The 22,573-nt window shown below is 40.5% G+C and overlaps 1 protein-coding gene across 1 annotated transcript in view; it reads left to right on the top strand.

Annotated features, from left to right (window-relative positions):
• Window positions 1-22,573, top strand: part of TENM1 (teneurin transmembrane protein 1) — a 431,171-nt gene that overhangs the window by 253,241 nt on the left and 155,357 nt on the right. The window contains exons 15-17 of the mRNA XM_018558628.1: window positions 9,066-9,185; window positions 9,640-9,901; window positions 16,464-16,731. Coding sequence (XP_018414130.1) covers window positions 9,066-9,185; window positions 9,640-9,901; window positions 16,464-16,731 — 650 coding nt within the window. The remainder of the gene's footprint in view (window positions 1-9,065; window positions 9,186-9,639; window positions 9,902-16,463; window positions 16,732-22,573) is intronic.

Raw genomic sequence — 22,573 nt, 5'->3', positions numbered from 1 at the left:
CGGACCAGAGTTCTTGATCGTGACCATCACTCCTGCCTTTTTCTGCGGGCCATTGGCACAGAAGATGTGAGGGAATAGCCCATGTGAGCATTTCGGGGGTTGGCTGGAGCAAAAGGGGGTTTCCTGAATACAGAGGATGTCTGCGTCCAGTGACATGGCTTCCCATAGCGATCTGCGCTTGGCCGGGTGGTTTAGGCCCTTGGCATTGAGAGAAAGTAAGATGACACTCATGGATCAAGGTAGTGGCAGGAGTAGAAAGAATAGTGGCTATCAGATGGTAGTGTGGAATGTGCCAGTTTCACACACAACTCAAAGGAGGCACGTAAGGCAAGGTGTATCAGCAAACAGTAGAAATAAGACAAGTAAAAAAGAAAAAAGGTAGAAAAACAAACTTAACTTTTCAAGGAGCAAAGTTCCATAAAAATAAATGTTCTTTTTTCTTTGTACCGTTACGAAAAATCAATAAAAAACATATTGAAATTAAAAATAAATGTTCTCAAAAATGGAACTATGGGCAGTTTTCTATACTGCCGACCCTGGGGGGTAGAGCGTGTGGCCATTGCAGACGGCAGATCTGCTGTATAGTAGGCGGTTTCCGGCCATTCAGGTATGTGTGGTGGACTTACGGTTCTGGGCCCTCAGGTTCCAGTCTTCCTCAGATCGCCTTGACATCGAGCGGTCTTTGTTGGGCGTCCCCAAGGCGGGGGAGATCTCCCATTGACGAAGCAGCGCCAGGCCCTGTTCCAAAGATCCTATGGAGAATGTCGTGTCGTCTTTCGAGATCAGGAGCTTAGTCAGGTAACCCCATTTGTATCGGATACCTTGGTTCCTGAGAGCTTTTGTAATCGGCAGCAGGTCCCTGCGAAGCGAGAGAGTGTGTTGTGAGAGGTCAGCGTACAGTTGAAGTTTTGCATATTCCGCTGGTAGGGGGGATAGCCTGGCGGCCTTCATAATGCGGTCTTTGACATGGTAGAAGTGTATGCGCATCAGGGTGTCCCATGGCAACCTGTCGGGTAAGTGGGATGGTTTAGGAAGCCTGTGGATACGGTCAATGATGAGGTCAGCGTCCAAACTGTCAGGGAGAATCGCTTTAAACATTTTCTGCACAAATCCGGCCAAGGTCAGACTGGTTAATGGATTCAGGGATACCTCTGATTTTGAGGTTGTTGCGGCGATTACGATCTTGTAGATCGGCCATTTTAGATTTGAGCCACTTTACCTCATCTTCCCTTTCATTATGGGCGTCCACTAATTCATTGAATGTGGAAGTGAAATCTCCCAATTTCTCCTCAATGTGAGAGACCCTCTCCTTCACCTCCTGGACTTCCGCTTTAAATTGTCGGATCAGACTTTGCATGTCTGAATGTATAGTGCTTCTGAGGGATATCAGCATGTCGTTTAAAGCAGAGTCAGACAAAGGTTTGTCAGAGGTTGGGAAAAAGTTAATGGGTGTCACCAGTTCTCTAGTGGCCTCCATAGAGGAATAGATAGGACTCACCATTGCCGCCTGCTGGACAGGGCCTTGAGGCCTCGGTCTTGATTTTCCTGGACTGTCAGAGGCGAGTGATGAACTCCGCTGGGATGCCTGTGAGGAGCAAGGGCTATGCAGCCGCATCTGAGGGGCCTAGGGTCCCCCCGTTCTCCCCTACGCCCGCTTCCCGGTCCCCACCGTCATCAGTGTGCAGGGGGGTCGGCGTAGAATGGGGCCAGCCGGCACCATCTTGCTGCGATTTGCCGTTTGCGGCCGCAAAGAAGGAAGTCAATTTTCGGGGCCGGGCACCTGCTTTTTTTCCCCAGGACATGACCAGAGAGGTGCCTGGGGTGTCTGCGGCAGGTGAGTAGTGTTATGCCGAGTCTTGATGTTCCGTTTAACACGATCCGTCGTCGGCCTGAGCACGGAGCTCCAACTCGGACAGCCATCCGTCTCAGGCGCTGGCCACGCCCCCTGTCCTACCCTTTTAGTATGCAATAATCTGTGATTTCTTAAAACTGAAAGAAATGTTAAGTTATCTTTATTACAACCATGACAGCAGCACCCAATTAGCTGTCATATTTTTCCAGAATTGGCAGGAACTCACCCTTTAGTAGGCTATTAGCTTTTCCCAAAATCTGCATAGGCCCTAAGATCAAACTTATCATATTCTTAACAATGTCCTACACTAATGGTTTCTTTTTGGTGAGAAACTTGCAAAGGTATTTCAAATCTAAAACGATGTTGAAAGAAGCATTGTTTCTCACAGCACAGGAACCAATCATGTGGGTTTTAATTGGCTGACACTTCTTATTAGCACTTACACTGGCACTGTACATGATAGTTAAACAAGTTTAACATGGATTAATAGAAATGAAGAAGAAGATTGTCATCTGATGAAAAATTACTAATAGGTTCCTTCTCTAAAGAGCAATTTTCTAGTGATGTGGTTATGCAATGCATTGTATCATATAAACAATCATTAATAAGCAGCCATACACCTTAGAATCTAGTTGTATAATGTCTGTATAATCTCCTTTAGATTTACCAAAACGATGTAATGTAACCTAAAGAGTCCATTCAATCTGTAACTAATCAATAGGGCCTCTGTCCTACAAAGCTGCTGGCAAATCTAAAGGAGATTATATAGTAAATATAAGTTCACTCTGCACCCGAGCGACTAAAAGGCTTTCAAAAGTCACTTCGATATCTAAACATTAATTGCTCATCAACCAACCTATATTACATGACTGATACAGACTGATTGGACCACTTTCTATATATACAAAATGTATAAACAAAAGAAAGTCGAAAACTGTGAGAACACTTTTATTTATTTATTTTTGTATACATAGCAAGCAATTTAATAAGACTATAGTAGTTTTGAAACATAGGCTTGTTGATGGATAACAGATTGTACAATCAGATTGTGATGTGTATGGTCAGCATTAGATGGACATATGTTTCAAAATCATTCATGTGTTCTATACCAGTCCCTTACAAGGCAGGCACACTACTCATATATTTCTAGTACCTTTTATCAAATAACAGAAGAAACTAAAGGATTGTGTAATTTTATTGCAGTAAGGGCTTTTGAAATTACATGTTAATTTTGTTCTTCTATAGATCCAGTTAAATCCTATCACATTTAAGTGATAGATATGAATATGATTTTTATGTTATAGAATTGTCTTTTGGTTTTTTTTTCAATAACATTTTATTTTATTTTCACTTTTAACACATATCAAAGAGGATAAGAGTATTGATATTGAGTTGCCTACATATTGCGTATCACCTAATAATATCCATTAACAACATAAAAGGCTAATTTCCATAATAAATTCTGCTATCTCTCAATTGCGAATATTGCATAACAAATAGCTATCACCTAGGGGTCATCTAAATCTAGAGTAGGTATCCGTGTATTCCTATAGTATTGAGAAAGAGTTAGACCGTGGTTAAACGTAGACTCCCCAGCGTATTTGACAAGTCTGCTGTCAAGTACCATTTGGTATAACGGAAATGTTGTACCAGGTGTGCTACTTCTGAGGGTGATAATGATTTGGTTATGAAATGATTCCATCCACGGAAAAAGGATGATGTCTGCTTATCCTGATGCATTTCAGCATGCAAACCTCTCTTTGGCTAACAATTGTTTCAAATCCCTGATGAGTTCCTGAAGCCCAGGGGTCAAGGGGGCTTTCCAGTGTCTCATTAAGCATCTTCTAGCCACCAGTAGGCAGATGTGCAACCAGTCCAAGCCTTTACAATTATGATGGCCCAGTGATCCGGTGGAATGAACGAAATACCCAAACAGGCATAATGCATAATCCAGTGCAGGTTTCCATGAGGTGATGGTGCTCGCATAGCTCAAAGTTTGGTTCCAAAAGTCAGACACCACCGGACATGCCCAAAGACAGTGATGTAAGGTCGGGCGTACTGCTCCACATTTTGGGCATACCGAAAGAGTGTGGTGGGGGGTTATTGATGACTGTGCGGGCATGAAAAATGGTACATAGGCCCTGTGTAAAATCTTGAACTGGGTCTCCCTCCAGATTTCGTTTGTCACCAGCGATCTTACTTTTGCATATCCCGCTAGAAGTTTAGGGAATAGATCCGGGTCACTGAAATCTTTCTGCCATCCTCTCATAACTGACTGCGAGAGGGGTGATAGGAATAAAGCTTGTAGTTTTGAGTACGCCGTGGAGATGGAATAGGATTTGCTGGAGATGAGGACATCTAAAAACGATGAGGATAAAAGTACTCTCGGTGTTCCTTAGAAGCTACGCCACCTAGATTTTAACTGTAGGAAGTGTAGAAAGTCACCGGAGGGAATATGATATTGTTGCCTCAGTTCCTGGAAGGAGTAAGGTGAGAAAGAACGTGGGTGAAATAGTTGACTCCAGTGGTGTAATCCTTTCTCCTTCCATTTATGAAATGCTGAATAATCCACTCCTTGGGTGAACTGGGGCTGACCCAATATTGGACAGTAGGGAGACATTCCCAGGGGAGCTAGTGTTTTCCTCACCTCCCTCCATGCAATGATCATGTCCTTCATCAAAGTTATGTGTCAGATATTTTGGGGTAGGGAGGAGATTTTACAGTGGAGAACAGCCTTGAGATACCATGGAGCAATCAGCTCTGCTTCCAGGTGGGTCTGTATGATCCCGGAATCGTGGGGTGCCTCCCCTCCTTCGGTATTAATTTAATATAAGCCTCTTTCCCTGTTACCGGGTATGGAGAGCCATCCCACACCGTTGAGAATAGGGAGTGAAGGGAGTCTACAATATCTACCTGAATAATTTTATAGAATTCCGCCGTATACCCGTCCGGTCCTGGGGCTTTCCCACTCCCTAAATTTTTATTTACCGATGCTATTTCCTCTTGAGAGATATCTAGATTCAGAGATTGCAGTTGATCCTGGGTCAGGCGCGGAAGGTGCACCGCTCCCAAAAAGCGGTCCGCCGCCTCACTATCAAATGCATCCTCAGAATAGAAAAGTCCTCCAAGATTTTATTAATCACCTTCGGATCATCTGATTGGGTTCCACCCGGATGCTGGAGTCTAGAGATATGGGTAGGGCGATATCGGCCTTTCGCTAGTCTGGCCAAAAGTTTTCTTGTCTTGTTGCCATACTTATGCAATCCTAGATTATAGTAAGCGGAACTGATCTGTTCCTGACTATGCCCACATGTCAAATTGAGTTCTAGCACTTTCCCAGGTTGTCCGGTTCTGTATAGAGGAGTCAGACACCAGCATCCGCCGTGCTGTCCGTAGGGTCTCGCTGGCTTCTTTATACGCTTGCAGTGTTCGCTTTTTATAAGCCGCAACATACGTCAGCCCGCTGCTTCTCACATGGGCGCTGGACCCGGAAGTATAGAATTGTTTTAATAAAAGATTACAGAATCCCCTCTGTGCTATTCAGTAGGTTTTTGGTTTTTTTTTGCAGTGAATACGAGTGAGAGATTCACAATTTTACCTCCAACAGTGCTTCTGCCTACTGGATAATGGCTTTGGTTTGATATTTAAATAATACAGAGAATACTGGCCAAAATGCAGTTCATTTGTGACTGTGGAGTCGGTGGACTATATTAGGTCATATACGCTTACAGATTGCTTTAAGAACACCCAGGGTAAACCGGCTCCTGACAAATTTAGAAGGAAAGCTGTGCTGTCATTTCATTGTTGAGTTGATTCTCCAAAATCCCTAGGGATAACTTCTTTTTCTAACCAGATCATCTCTCCAGGATAGGATTTTAGCTCTGGGGAAGAATTATAAATATAATCAGATTAGATGTGTAATGTGGAATGTGGATTTTTGTTAGATTAATTAAGCAATTATTTCTGTAGGACATCTATTTAAAGCCTTTTAAGCTTATCTTTAAAAAAATCTTATACTGTGCTTGTATTGCACTTTTGTTTTGGTTTCAATTGAATGGAATTAATATTTAAATACAGTTATACAAAACAGATACTATTATATGCTTTGTAACTGTAGAATTTAAAAATAATTTTAGTCTGATCAGTTCATCTTCACCTGCTTGTTCCTACTTGCTAATTGTTTAACTGTATACCATCCATTGCTACTCTAAATTCATAACTGTTTAATAAGAAAATTCACTCTGTGTCAGAGCATTAATATAGAAGGCATTTTATACATTTATGTAATCTATGTAGGAAATAGGTCTGAATACTCACAACATTTTCAGTATAAATATTTATGTTTGTATTGCTGTTTTCATTTGAACAGATGGAGGATGTTAGTGTAAGAGGGCATGTGAGTAATGCTGATCTCAGAGCATAAAGTTTCCCAGACTATAGAGAAAAGAGAAGAAAATAAAGAAATAAGAGAGAGTATAGGCAGTGTAGATGTTTGAAAGGATAAACAGTGGGGGCATAGACAGCCAATGGGAAGGAGAGACAGGAGGTGAATGGCTGGGGAGAAGTATAAGTAGGGGGAGAGGGGAGAGATGGGATGAGACTGAGAGAGGGCAAGTGTGCAGAAACAGGTAGGTGGACATGATTGTAAATGGACAATTAGCAGAATGCTTGAAGAGTGTAATAAGGGTTGAAGAGACAACTATTGGAAAGCTGTAAGACAAAACCAGCACTCCAAGCGTCAGGGTCATTATTGTGGGCAAGATTCAGTCCGGGAAAGCACTAAACAAACAAAACACACATGGACCCTTTTCCAGAGCTAACCATCCCCATACACCAGGCATGAGAGTTGGTATTTCCATAACAATGGAGTGTGCAGCCTACCTTCAGAATTGCAAAGATGCTCTAAAATGGCTTCCCCCAAAAGAAAGGATCCTCAAAGATTGCTGGTACCTGATGCTGATGTGCACCAAACTCTTTGGCACTCACGGTGCCAAGGAGGGGGTGCCAGTGTTTCATGAAGGACATGCAAGTTGCCATGAACCTAGCAATGGGGCTGCAAGCTCGCCACACTCTTACTATGGGTGTATCAGACCTCCTGTCTGGTTTGCTGGACTGAATAGCTTTTGTAGGGGGCAACATTTTTTTTTGATACTTAGCCTTTTTAGTGCTGAAGCTTTATTTAAACACAGTTTTATCACTTTAGAGAGCTCCTTTGGTTAAAGTCACCTGAAAGCTTTTTTACAGCTACTGTACAAGGGACATCTGACTGCTGTTCGTTGGCTGCTACATTCCCTGGTGTACATTCATCCTATTTTAAATAGGTTGGATGTGACTGAGGAATGCTAAGCGAATTCCGTTGGATGTCACTTGAGTAAATATCAGTAAAAGATTCACTGAGTGAATTTCTCAGTGAATCCTTTATAAATAGACCCCATTGTAATAACTATTAAACTGTTAAATACTACCATGAAAAGATTTTGCAGTATTAGAAGTTAAGCCCCATATGATTTTTTTTTACTAACTAATGTTAAAAACATGGTAACAGCAATATCTATACTGTGCTTAAGTAGAAAATAATGTGAGGATTGTGGATTCCTGACCAAAATGGGATGGGAGCACAATTGACCTCTTGCCGTCCGCCCGTTGTAAAAAAACGGACGGACGGCACTGCAGCATTGGCAGGTTGCCGTCTCTAGCGGGCACGCACGGGCAGAAAAGACCCGACCATTGCACACACCCGTTACCGGTGTTTCACATATAGGCGATCAGCAGCTCCATAGCCCGCCAATCGTCTATATGTGCTCGTTCGCGTCCGCCATGAAGCAGATCTCTGCTTCATCAGCTTCTTTTGGGGTCCACAGGTGACATTAGGGGTCCTAGAGACCCCTAATGTCTCCATAAAGAGGACCTGTCAGTAATAAAAAAAATAAAAGTAACATATAAAAAAGTAAAATAAAATAAAAGTCACATATAAAAAAAGGGGAAAAAACCCCAAAATGTTTAACTCCCCCACCCCCACGTTTACGCGCCTATAAACGTAAATGCGCGTCCGGTGCCCCAGCGCGCAAAAATTACAATTGCGCTACACATGTTACATATCGCCGCGAACGTCGCAGTGAGAGCAATCATTTTAGGGCCATCAATCACTGATAACACTAAACTGATGAGCGGTAACAGCTTTTAAAGCGTCGCCTATGGCCAATTTTGGGTATTATCGTTTTTTGAGGTTTCGCGCGCGCACGCAATTTTAAGGCTTGACATGTTTGGTGTCTTTTTACCCGACGTGACCCCATCTTTTATATTTTACCAAAAAATTGGGTAATAATAAATGTTTTATCATTTAATATAGGGGAAACTGTTTTTTTTAATTTTCGGTAATTGTTCCTTAATATAGTAAAAAAATAAATACCACCAAAAGAAAGCTCTATCTGTCCCCAAAAAAGGGTATAAAATTCATTTCAGTACAGCGCTGCATGACGGAATAAATGTCAGTCAAAGTACCGCAGCGCTGAATACTGAAAAATGGCCTGGATGGGAAGGGGGTTTAACACCGCGGATGTCAACTGGTTAACTTGGAATAATGCTTAAAAGAACACAAACATTGCATTACCCAGTATATTTTCTTATAATATATAGATGGCAACCTGATGAACAGAATGGTATCTGGTTCTAAAGTAAGGACCAATTTTGATTATAACTTGATAAAATAGATTATTTTTTTAGAACCTAGATAGAGAAAGTCTATAAATAATATGTGATAAATACTGGAATTGAGAAAGGGGTCGCACAGTTCTAGAAAATGTCAACCTGTTTCAATTTCTCATGGATCCAAGACTAAACATGTCTTAATTACCTCACTTGCCTTGTTTAACTTAGTAGAGTTTTGAATGACCTGTACAAGATGCAGTCCTCGATCACCATTATGGCACTTCTGAGCAATGAGTATGGTGGACTTAAAATTGTTAATTATAAGTATACACTGACTCCCAAGAAAAAAAAAGAGTACATAATGTTTCTGTTCATCAAGGCATCATTTGTTGATTATTGCCAAGAAGTTCTCCACCATGACCTTGTGAGAGAAATCCAACAACTGAATGTTTCTAAAATATGCACCTTATTTATTAATCATTATAGCTTCAATTCATCATAAATACACCTTTATTACATGACATCATGAGTGGCATATCACTTATATATATTTTATTTTTTTTAGCCGTGCCTGCGTGGTTCGTGGCCAGGTGATTGCTGTAGATGGGACATCACTTGTGGGTGTCAATGTCAGCTTTGCACATCATAACGATTATGGATATACCATCAGCCGTCAAGATGGAAGGTATAGTTGTAATATTGCAAACACTGTTCAATTATTGATTACTTTTTCCTTTTCACAGAACAAGTATCTTTAAAAATGGCCACATTAGTCAAACATACACATTCAATGGCTAAATTCTAAATTTGTGACTCCCAGCAGTTTGGAGATCTGCTTTAAGATTTCCGAGAAAGAAAAATCTTGGAATGGCAATCTATGCCCAACTTTAGAGACAGCCCTGAATTATAACTAAGCAGCAAACTGTACAAAAACCTGACACATGAAAGGATTATAGATCAGAGAAAAAAACTATTTGCTTGCAGATTGCACTGTGGTCAAATAGCAAAAACAATACCGTAAAAATTATTAACTGCAGCCAGTTGAAAACGTATAAATTGATATATGCTTAGTTTTGTCTGCTCACAACAACACTGTTATGTTAGTTAATGATTTCTGCCTTCCTATATTTTACTTTTAGTTTTGACCTTGTCACTATTGGTGGTATCTCAATCACCCTCCTTTTTGAGAGGTCGCCTTTCGTTACTGTGAAGAGAACATTGTGGTTGCCCTGGAACAAATTTGTTGTTGTGGAGAAAGTGGTAATGCAGAGGTCAGAGATGGAGTCCCCATTATGTGACATGAGCAGTTTTATCAACCCAAATCCAATTGTTCTTTCTTCACCATTAACAAAATTTGCCGGATCATGTGCACAACGAGGAATAGTCATCCCTGAACTGCAGGTAATTTATTTATAGTGAACCATCACATTTCATATGCATGCATATCGAGCCAGGTTTTAAACAAGATGGGATATGTAACATAATTCCATATTTATCCCTCCTTTTTGTGAGAAATGGGGAAATGTGTCCTTAGCACGTTTCAGTAAATCTATTTATCACATTGATACATTTTGCATGTACAGCAAAATGCAGCTTTTATATTTATATGTTCCATCAGGAGCCTGCATATAGCTATAAAGAATAGTAAATAGTGATTTCCTGTACAAATTCCAGTACCGTATTTATGTTTTGTAGATGAAACCTGGTTGCTATGTATGTCCTCCCAGCTGGAAAATAACTCTGTAGCTCATGCAGATGAATCACTAGAAAGCTTGTAGAATGATGCAATCCTTGAGTTTGACCCTTAAGATTTACTTCATGCAGGTTTAATATACATCCTCTTTTTCTGACATACTTATTGCTGCTTTCCTTTTATCATCTCCACAGTCAATAACATAAATCTATGGAGCCTCAGCCAGCCACAAATACATCTACTTACTTTTCATCTACCCCAGATGCTAACTTATTGAAGCTATCTCAGCTATTCCCATTGTCTATTCTTGCATAGTATTGCTCATTGTTCTATTATGGTAGTGAACTCCTACTTTTATTTTGATATGCAGTATTTACATAATAGGTTATCTTGGTAATTAGCAGTTTCTTTTGTTATTCATTAGTCACTGTTTTAAGCAGTGTGCTTTAGTATTAAAGGAGAACTATGGGGTTAAGGCTTTTCCCCATAGTTCTCCATGGGGTAACGGGAGGACACAGCGTCCTCCCATCACCCTAGGCTCAGTATACCGCAAGCTGCTGTTCGCGGTATACTGAGACGCCGCAGCTGAAGTGGATCCTAACAATTATCTAGAATTATCTATCTAGAGGCAAAGTCAGCTGTACCCGCCCCCTCCCCCGTCCGTTCCGCCAGTCAGCGCTGGCGAATCAGAGCGGGGAGGAGGGAATCCAGCCCCTCCCCTGTCACTTCAGAGAGCCGTGACAGGATCAAGAGGTGAGCGAACGCCGTTATGTGTTCGCTCACCTCCCGATCTACTGAGCTGACCTGTGACAGTGTCATTGCCACAGGTCGACTAGAACTATGAGGTGAGTGGAAAGCACTCACCTCATAGTTCTCCTTAAAATTAAATACTTAATTTTTAATGGTAGCCAGCCTAAATTTTAGATTAGACTGTGTCTGAGAACTGGATTGATCACATGACTATGATGAGTAATGAAAGAATGTTTATGGCTTTCAGTCTTTATTTTGACCATGCAAAGGAATTGATTTACTAAAATGAAGGGAATGCTTACTTGAATAAATTGACATTATCTTCTCATTGACTATCCAATTATGTTCAAGGAAATGTAAAGCTGATCTCTAGCCACCTCAATAAAGTTTGCATTTGTGATGTCCATTTATATTGTAAAGTATATATACTATATGTGAATTCCAAAACTTCCAGAAAAGCATAATTTACTCAGAAGCAGTACATTAAAAAAAACACAGCACTTTTTTGCAGTGCATATTAAAGGGCCACCAGAGTCAGATTTATATTTTCTGCCCCAAACTTTCTTGTACTACCTCCTCCCCTACTGCCCCAGTTAAATGACAGGATAAGGCACAACAGCCACACAAGGCACGTCAAGGCTCACGATGCAGAGACTCGAAGAAACAGTTTTCCCTCTTTGTGTAGGTATGCCTAAAACAGATGACTGTAACCGTAGAGTGTCACCCTATGCTGCTAGTAGTTTGCTTCTATGTGAAAGGACCCAAAAAAGTGCTTTGTAGATCCATAGTAGACTATTCCCACAACACAAACTTATTATGCTGGGGAAGCAACAGCAACAGAGAAGACAATTTTCTCTGCCAGACAGGCCATTATCCTAAAGCTACTAAAAGTACAGTTATCATTTAACATCTTTTGTCCTATGTGGGTTGCCCTTTAGGGCAAAATGATACAACAAAATGACAGCTGGTTGTTCTGTTCTATGGGATTATTGGAACTGTCCGGACTTGGAGCCATTGCGGGTCTGTAGGCACAGATATGTACTGTATATAGCTACTGACAAAATGTACTTATAAACCAACATCCCATGTGCCTACTATTTCTCCATAGCTGTTGTGAATGTTGTACATTTCATTCTGGGTACAAAAAGATGTCTCAAAAGATGACCTGTACCATGACCATGTTCACCTAACTATGCCCAGGCTTAATAACATAAGGTGCCTGGTCCTACCTTTAGCATATTTCCTCACCTTGCTGATCCTCCACCCTAACCCCAGTCAAAAAAAAAACACGCAAAACAATACTTCCAGGCATGAGGACATGACACCCTCTTCCTTCCAAAGTGACTGAGTGGCCAGTTGTTGTTAACTAATACAATTCTGTTCACTGAATTAGTAACTTTATCATCTTGCATCACATCCAAACTTGCAAGATGTTTAGAAGTTATTCTGTACATTGCTAAATTAGCAAATTTGGAAGAACAAGCCAGAAATAAGAACATCATGTTTTGGTTCGTCTTTTCTCATGTAACTTTGCTCCTTTTGATTTGAAACAATAATACGATGCTTTCTAGTTTGACTTCAGTTAGTTCAGCGCAGTTCAGTTAATGGACATGCAGTGCTGTAATAGAATTTAAAAATTCATGGGATGAGCACAGCTAGATGGAAAAAGTTTGCACACAAGAAAAAAAGAGGTCAACAAGTTTTCCAGTAAATTGGGGTTATATGGACAGTATTGTCCAGGTTTCTGTGTTCAATCTAGGATGATAAGAAAAGAAGAGTGCTTTGTTATAGTAGAATAAAATGGGGTCAGCTGCTGCCCTGTACACAGTCTACCTGCTGTAAAACAGTAATACATTGCTCAGCCCTAAATACATGCTCGTCTGTGACATGTCAAATGGTTTTATATTGGTTCTTTAGTTATTGGTTTCAAAAGTGTTGATTGCTGTATATTAGGCAATAGTGTTAAAAAGTAAACACCAGATATTTCTGCAATGATTAAAACATGGCTACCTGAGTTTACCTAATAATTACAAAAGTCTTTTTTTTTTGTTTTATTTATTTTCAAAAAGTATTATTCGAAGCCGAACTCCAGGCAAATGAAAAAAAATCAGCTATGTAAACATGTTAGGTCTTAAGAGGTGTATGCCACTTTTTTGTCATTACTGAATTATTTAAGCATTCATTGAGGCTGGAAGTATAGCAAGAGCAGCTATAAGAGCTGTGGCGTGAAAGCCTGTCACAGTGCTGGATGTATACTGTAGCGAGAACTATACTATCTGGCCTATATAAATGGAAAGTACTACAATAATGACAAACATACTTAAAGTGATATGCACCTCTTAAGACCTGACTTATATTTACACTGCAGATTTTAAGGTAAATTTTCTGCCTGGAGTTCTGCTTTAAATCTTGTAAAGGGCTAATGCATTTTAGTGAGACAGGACATTCTAGAGTTCACCTGCTGGTGATATCTATTGTCAAGGTGCATTCAAACAGATAAAGTGGTGCTCTAATAAAGCCTCACAATATCAGACTGCCAAACCAAACGTTTGCTAGCTATGGCTCCAAAACCATCACAGTACGAGCAGAGCGAAAAAAGAGACCTTTATAACAGCACAACCACAAACATAACACAAACACAGGCTTATGATTCAGGGGCATTTTCTGGGTGCGGTGGACCTACTTGCAAGATTATAAGTTGGGTCACCTTCCTCGTAAAAAGTGGCACACGCAGCACACTGTAGCATAAAGTGGAAGTGGTTTGTATCTTGGTTAAATATAGTCTGAGATGACTTGCATAGTCTAGAATGGGCCAGGGCAGAAATGGGAATGTACAACGCAGTGAAGAGAATGAGGTGAAACAGTGAATGTACAGCACAGTGTACAGAATTAGGTGGTATGGAATAGGGATTGTACATCACAGTGTACAAAATGAGGTGGTATGGAATAGTGAATGTACAGCACAGTGTACAGAATGAGGTGGTATGGAATAGGGATTGTACATCACAGTGTACAGAATTAGGTGGTATGGAGTAGTGAATGTACAGCACAGTGTACAGAATGAGGTGGTATGTGCAGTTCAGTTAATGGACATGCAGTGCTGTAATAGAATTTAAAAATTCATGGGATGAGCACAGCTAGATGGAAAAAGTTTGCACACAAGAAAAAAAGAGGTCAACAAGTTTTCCAGTAAATTGGGGTTATATGGACAGTATTGTCCAGGTTTCTGTGTTCAATCTAGGATGATAAGAAAAGAAGAGTGCTTTGTTATAGTAGAATAAAATGGGGTCAGCTGCTGCCCTGTACACAGTCTACCTGCTGTAAAACAGTAATACATTGCTCAGCCCTAAATACATGCTCGTCTGTGACATGTCAAATGGTTTTATATTGGTTCTTTAGTTATTGGTTTCAAAAGTGTTGATTGCTGTATATTAGGCAATAGTGTTAAAAAGTAAACACCAGATATTTCTGCAATGATTAAAACATGGCTACCTGAGTTTACCTAATAATTACAAAAGTCTTTTTTTTTTGTTTTATTTATTTTCAAAAAGTATTATTCGAAGCCGAACTCCAGGCAAATGAAAAAAAATCAGCTATGTAAACATGTTAGGTCTTAAGAGGTGTATGCCACTTTTTTGTCATTACTGAATTATTTAAGCATTCATTGAGGCTGGAAGTATAGCAAGAGCAGCTATAAGAGCTGTGGCGTGAAAGCCTGTCACAGTGCTGGATGTATACTGTAGCGAGAACTATACTATCTGGCCTATATAAATGGAAAGTACTACAATAATGACAAACATACTTAAAGTGATATGCACCTCTTAAGACCTGACTTATATTTACACTGCAGATTTTAAGGTAAATTTTCTGCCTGGAGTTCTGCTTTAAATCTTGTAAAGGGCTAATGCATTTTAGTGAGACAGGACATTCTAGAGTTCACCTGCTGGTGATATCTATTGTCAAGGTGCATTCAAACAGATAAAGTGGTGCTCTAATAAAGCCTCACAATATCAGACTGCCAAACCAAACGTTTGCTAGCTATGGCTCCAAAACCATCACAGTACGAGCAGAGCGAAAAAAGAGACCTTTATAACAGCACAACCACAAACATAACACAAACACAGGCTTATGATTCAGGGGCATTTTCTGGGTGCGGTGGACCTACTTGCAAGATTATAAGTTGGGTCACCTTCCTCGTAAAAAGTGGCACACGCAGCACACTGTAGCATAAAGTGGAAGTGGTTTGTATCTTGGTTAAATATAGTCTGAGATGACTTGCATAGTCTAGAATGGGCCAGGGCAGAAATGGGAATGTACAACGCAGTGAAGAGAATGAGGTGAAACAGTGAATGTACAGCACAGTGTACAGAATTAGGTGGTATGGAATAGGGATTGTACATCACAGTGTACAAAATGAGGTGGTATGGAATAGTGAATGTACAGCACAGTGTACAGAATGAGGTGGTATGGAATAGGGATTGTACATCACAGTGTACAGAATGAGGTGGTATGGAATAGGGATTGTACATCACAGTGTACAGAATTAGGTGGTATGGAGTAGTGAATGTACAGCACAGTGTACAGAATGAGGTGGTATGGAAGAGGGGATGTGTAGCACAGCATACAGAATGAGTCAGTGCAAAATAGGGAATGTACAGTGCAATGTAGAGAATAAGGTGGCCTGTAATAAGGAAAGAACAGCACAGCGTACAGAATGAGGTGGTGTGGAATAGGAAACGAACAGCCCATTGTACAGAATGAGGCAGTGTGAAATTAGGAACCCGCAGTACAGTGTATAGAATAAGGTGGTGTGGAAGAAGAAATGAAGAGCACATAGTACAGAATATATAGAATGAGGTGGTCAATTAACAGTGAAAGGAAAAGCAACACTCATGAACTCAACTCTCTGCCACTCTATTCCTTTGTGCTATCAGCATGTTCCTTTTACACATGAACACAGCTGCCTGGCCCTTGTGCCGCTCTGATCTCTCCCAGTCTACTACATTTATTTGTGATTTTTTTTTTCTTATTTGCCTGGAGTTTAACATCAAGATTTTATTGGATTAAAGACTGCGGAAGGATTACACAAATCCTATTGTGAAGTTTAAATTACTGTATGTGTATATTTAAAACAAAATATTGGGGGTTGGTGGTTATTTTGGCTTGAATTGTGAGTGGTTTTTATGGGCTAGGGCCATTGTTTTATAATCATGTTTTAATAACATTTTAATGGTTTATCTAATGTTTGGTGCTACACGCGTATTATGTAGGTCTATTCCTTCTCTTTTCAGACACAGAGACACTCTGTGTGCGCCTTTTTTATTTACTGAGTGTATAAATAAAGTCTAACACAGCTACAGTAGGGAGGATATGACTTGGTGGGGAAATCGCACTGCCAGGCTTGTGGTCACTTTGACCGGAGGCGTGTAATTCATTAAGCAATGTAAAGATAGCAGGAAAAAGTGGTAATAGCTTTGAATTTACTATTTTAAACTATTTTTTGTTTATACTGCTTTACAGGTGGTACAAGAAGAAATTCCAGTTCCATCTAGTTTTCTTAAAGTAAGCTATCTGAGCAGCCGAACCCTTGGATACAAGAGTCTTATACATATTATCCTCACCCACGCAACTATCCCTATTGGTCTAAGCAAAGTACATCTGACTGTGGCAGTGGAAGGACGACTTGTACAGAAATGGTTTCCTGCTGATATCAACCTGTTTCATACCTTTGCCTGGAACAAGACAGATATTTATGGGCAAAAAGTATCGGGTTTAGCTGAAGCACTAGGTATAGATTATTTTTATGTTTTTATATCGTAATGCATTATTATACTTCCAGAATGTTAATTTTTCTAATGTGTTTACTCGTGAAACAGGTATTCTAGGTTTAAAGCTGAAGTCTGGAATAGAAGTACATTTTCTGCATAACATCAGTTACAACTGAATATAATGATGCTAATGTTTTCTAATAAAAAGTCCAAGTTCAGAAGAAAAATACTTTTTTTAAATACATTTTTTTAAATGTGACATCATTATGGTTCAGCTACAGACAGTCACCCAAAGGAAGAATCAAGCAAACAGCACCATCACTTTTGCTCACTGTGCTGCACTTCTTGTAGAAACCCCCATCATTCCATCCCATCATGCATCAGGCATTGTAGTTGTGAATAGGAGGGGCCAGTGGGCGGTGATGCTCCTGGTCAAACAATGCAAGTGGGTGGGTCAGATTCCTGGCATCATTTAGGGGATTCACTAAGCTGCCAAAGGATTTAGCCGAATGTTCAGCTAATCCTTGGACTCGCTTCTGCTGCAGGAAATCTTCGGGTTCAGCTGAACTGAAGGGCTGCTGTAGTGCTTTTCACAATAGCCCGTACAACAGCTGAAGACAGCCAAAGCACACAGCCGAGCTGAACGCATATGCTTCGGCTTGGCACAGCCAGAGCTGGGAGAACGATGTGCCGAAGTGCACCGACTCCCTGCAAGTTTTTAAAAGATAAATGTAAAAAAACCAGGGCGGGGTCCCCTGACAATTCATACCAGGTCATTTAGGTCATTTAGGTCTTGTAGGAATGTTAGGAGGGACCCTCCTGTAAAAAAATGCATGGGTTTTCCCTCAAAAGTCATACCAGAGTCTAGTAGAAATTTTAAGGCGGACCCCACTTTTTTTTTCTCTTTTTTGGGGCCTTGGGGTCCCCCTTAAACCTTCTACCAGACCTAAAGGGTCTGGTATGACTTTTGGGGGGAACCCCACACATTTTGTTATTACATTTTCACATAGGGGGTCCCTCCTAACATTCCTACCAGACCTAAAGGCTCTGGTATGAATTGGCATGGGACTCTGTGCTGTTTGTTTGTTTGTTTTTTTTCTTTTTTTCACAATGACAATTTTATTCTGTTCGCTACCTCTGAGATAGCAAACAGAATGACCAAGCCGAATGCTGAGCTGATCATTCAGCTATTTACTCTCTGCTATTCGACCCCTATGAGAATAAAGGTGAACAGCAGTGACTGAACTGCGGAACATTCGTTAGATGTTGCATCGGCTGAGACGAAGGTGAGCTGAGGCGAGAGCTCTTAGCTTCGGTTCAGCCTAACATTCAGAGGTTGTTCGGCTGAACTGAAGGTGAGTGAAGCTGTCCAAATGCAGCCGATGTATGGCTGAAAATAGCCGTACCAGGCTGCTGTGAATGACCGAACAGGCTTCGGCTCCCTTCACTTTGGCTCGGTTATTCATTCGGCTGCCTTCAGCAGCTTAGTGGATAACCCCCTTAATGTACAGAAAACAATTATGCAATAATGGTGGGCAGGTAAGTCTCTTGGTCTGGCCTGTCCACAATCAGGGTATCACTTGATGGACAAATGGCAATGCTTTGGAGATTGTCTTGGAATGGGGATTGGAATGATATGGATTTTTGTGGACCTGTTGCTTTGTTTGGCGTATGTGCATTATATTGCTTAGTGATCCAGACACATTTATTTTCTTTTGTTTTTGTTTTCAAGTAAAATGTTGTCATATGCATGCCTTAATGCACAACATCCGTATTATTTGGATGATTATGACTACACTATACAATAGTACAATGTACAATCAGCAAGGTTCAGTGGATTAAAATTCCAGTGTTCATATCAACCATGCATACAGGTGGTCCTGTGATCTAAGATTACCAGGATGCATAACTACAGTCACAACAGCTGCTATTGAACCTAGGGGTTGGGGGTGGGGCCCCTATTTGGGTGGCTGCTAAGGCAAATTAAACAGTGAAGTCTCCAGTGTAGAAGAGCCAACATCAGACATACAAGAGAACAAATAAGGGACAACCTAAAATACAGTTCACATTATTTTACTGCTCAGATGAGTCACAATAGCCAATTAATTAAAGGAATAGTTAACCCAGTCCACTTTCTGTAAAATAGTGGCCTCCCAGCAGCCATAGTTTGAATATGTGGTGGAACTGTTAGGACTAGCTGACAATCCTGAGTAGGCAATGCTACTGTTTTTGTTTCTTTAATGTTGGCATTGGTACATGGTCCCACATGGTAGTGTCTGGCTTCACATGCCTTTTGTTTGACAATAAGGATGGAACCTGATTGGTAAATATGTACGCTGCTCCAGATTCTGTCTGCCCCAGTTTTAGTAAATTGCCTCCATAATATTTTTACAGTTACACACTCACTACATTGCAAAAATGGACATGTGTGGACAGGCCCTAAACAAAAAATACTACATATTACATATATTTATTATAGATTACATAGAATGGAAGTCCAGGATAAATTATTAAGCCAGGCTTGTTGGAACTGAATGTTGAAAAAAAATGGTCTTTTAGTAGTCACTTTTAGTAGTGAAGAAATCTGACTGTGTTTTGTAGGTATGATGCTATTTTTGGAAGGCCTTGTGCATAACATGACCCCCAGCCCTCTATCAGTTTCCTTTATTTGCAATTCTATTCCTTCAGCCTCTTCTTCCTGACTTGCAGGCTGCCACACAGCTATTTATAAGAGACAGCTTACCAGGAATATTCTTCATTATTCTTGCACTTTGTCAGATATAAAATCTGGGCCTGGCAGATTTATTGCCCACCTTAATTACAAATTCCTTTAATCATTTATCTTATTTTAAGTTCCTGTAATGAGCAACTTCTGAAGGTGGAATATGTTTGGTTTAAGCATAACCATCTTCTTATATATTCATGTAGACTTCTATTTAAGAATAAATTTAGCTTTAATTATATTACTTGTCAACATGATTCGCAATTCAGAAAGGGATGACTGCATGATCTGTATATTTTTATTAAGCATGTTATGTCTACAGAATTATAGGACTCATTAAATTGCACAGCTTACTAAGAAATTAAAGAAAGTCTATACTGAGTGGAATACAGGGATACCACTGCTACCCTCCTTGTAAGAATACTGGTTGCCTCTGTGTCTCTGTTTCTGGTGTGTTCTTTATCACTGGGGTTGATTTACTAAAGGAAAAGAGGCAGATCACTGTGAATAAGTCAAAAGTAAGTTTAGTTTAATCATCCAGTTACATGCTATCACAAATCCTCATTTTTATTTTCTCTTGCATATGATTGGATAAGCCTTTACTATGGTTAGAGAACATTAACTGTCCTAAAGTGAACAATTTTTACTCTATCCATATTGTGCCCAAAGGTATGTGGCAAAATAAGAAATAAAAAACCCAATAAGTATTTCATGTTCTTGCACATTACACCCAGAATTATGTGAATAGAGTGGTATTTATACACTGAGTAGGTCCAGCTCACCCCTGACAACAGTGCACTTAGTTAAAATTTTGAAATTTGTGCAATATACTGAAGCATCAAGTTCCCAAAAATATGATTGGAAGTGTGGTCAGTGCATAACTTGCACCTGTGCACAATAGTAATGTCATGTTATATTTATGGTGCCCATTGCTAAACTTAGCACGCCTCGCCCAACAGTTTTGTTAAAACCTTTACAACTGTGCTTGTCTTTTGCATTATGATGATGGCCAAAAGGGTTACACTTTGTTGCAGAGGTAATATTAGGGTGACTTGAGCAACATCTATATGTAGAAATGCAAAAACATATTTTAAAGGGAGCATAAGAACTGTGCATATCTGGTTCCATTTTCCAGGGTATTAGCACACTCATATAAGTGTTTCACCTCCTAACCCCCGGAGGTGGATTAGATACACCCAAAGGTCAGATGGGCTGACATTTCCCCTCATGGATGGATTTTTTACTTGTAGTGAAGATGTAAACAGATGGATGCCAGAACTTTTAAATAGTTAATAGAATTATTTCAGGCCAGTAAACTCTGGAGAGAGATTTAGGGCACAGCATGCCCCAAAGAACAACAACAAACTCCGGGCTCTACTTACAGACCAGCACTCTCCTGACTTTTTGACTGTAAGTAGTTGCATCATATGTACTTCCTGGAAAAGCCACCAAACTGTGAGATCCAAGCCTGCTTCTCACGACGCAAGTTCACCCCTGGTGCTCCCATCCAGGATTCGGTTCCGGAGAATGAAAGCTTTAAGACCCAGCATTGACCTACCTTTCTCAGGCACATGTGTCCTACTTAGGCAGCAGGCCTGGGAGGCAGAGGCGTAACTAGAACCTTCAGGGCCCCAGTGCAAGAAACCATGAAGGGCCCCCCCCCACCACATGGTTAACAGGAAGGCTGCCGAGGTCCCCAGCAAGCGCGGGACCTTGGGCAGCTGCTTGTTTAAAATGTTAGTGCAGTGTTCTGTCGAGAACGCCGACCCAGTATCTGCGCTTACGTACAGACGGGATTACCAAGGAAACCGGCATTTATTTACAAAGTATTCGTTTGTAATTGTTAATTGTGACCGGTAATAATATACCGTCCCTGGCAGTGAATGATGGGCAGCATATTATTGACGGTCACAATTAACGATTTAAACGAAATACTTTGTAAATAAATCCCGGTTTCCTCGATAATACCGGTCTGTGCGCAAGCGCAGAGGCTGAGGTCGGCAAATTCGATTACATCAGCATGGAACTGCATGTCCCGGGCGTCAGGCGATAAGTAAATGCAAAATGTTATCCAAAGCTGTGGTAGAGAAATAGATTATATTGGGGAACATTACAGTGTAATATTCCCTAATATAATCAATTCCTCTCATTTAAAGAAATTTCAGCACAGTGTGCAGGGTCTGGGCTTCTCATTCTTAACCCCCCCCCAGCGTCCGTCGGTCTCTCTCACTCCCTCCCCCTTCTCTTCCAGTGCACACCATGCATTCTCTCTAGCTGGTCAATAAGCACATACATTAAGTGCATCAAACTAAGCTAGATGAAAGGCATGATGGTCCAAGACAGTTGCTATGAAAATAATTTCACAGAGCAATACAACTTGCATAAATGTCTGGTGGACAAAGTCCTGGACACAGTGCATGACTAGGAAAGCACAGAAGGCGCCTGTTCTCTTCTGATGAATGCTTAATCGTTATTCTTCTACACCGCAAAATGAATTGATGGGTTATGAAATCTGAAAATGAACGGTAGTCAAGTTATTAATAGAGGATTTGGAAAAAAGCCATGGACAGAATCAATTACTTTTTTTCACGTTAATTTAATCTGGCTGCCTTTTCTGCAAGAGAAGAGTCTGACTTCATTCTGAGACTGTTTTCTGCCACCCCCTGAGTATTCCCGCAAAATGTTTATGGTTCATTTCAGTGTCAGAAGCTTAAAAAGCTTTTCTTAATCCAACTACATTTACAGGATAATTCAATAAACCAGAGAGTAGACCTGAAGTACAAAGTGCAGTAACCTATAGCAACTAGATTTCAGTGTACTGAAATTAGATCAGGAAAAAGTAAATGATGAATGGCCACTATAGGTTACTGCAGTTTTATTGTTGCCTTGTTGAGTCTGTGAAAGTTCATAAATGTCTGATGTACACAGGCAGACCCATTTTAAATAAAGCATAACTCCCTATCAGTGAGTAAAGAAGTCTATCCCATTTAACAGCCAGATGTGAGGGTGGAAGAGCGTAGGCCAGCGCTCCATGTTACTAGCTTTGGTTGAGCATCCTTGCTTTCAGGGCCCTCTTTAAGACAGCTAAAGCTACATGCAACACCTGATAACATCAAGGAGATAGTTCAACAACCAAATGG

The sequence above is a fragment of the Nanorana parkeri genome, unplaced genomic scaffold (genome assembly GCF_000935625.1).
Source record: "Nanorana parkeri isolate BGI_ZX_2015 unplaced genomic scaffold, ASM93562v1 scaffold349, whole genome shotgun sequence".
Taxonomy (NCBI): domain Eukaryota; kingdom Metazoa; phylum Chordata; class Amphibia; order Anura; family Dicroglossidae; genus Nanorana; species Nanorana parkeri.
This window is presented reverse-complemented; position numbering and strand designations above follow the sequence as displayed.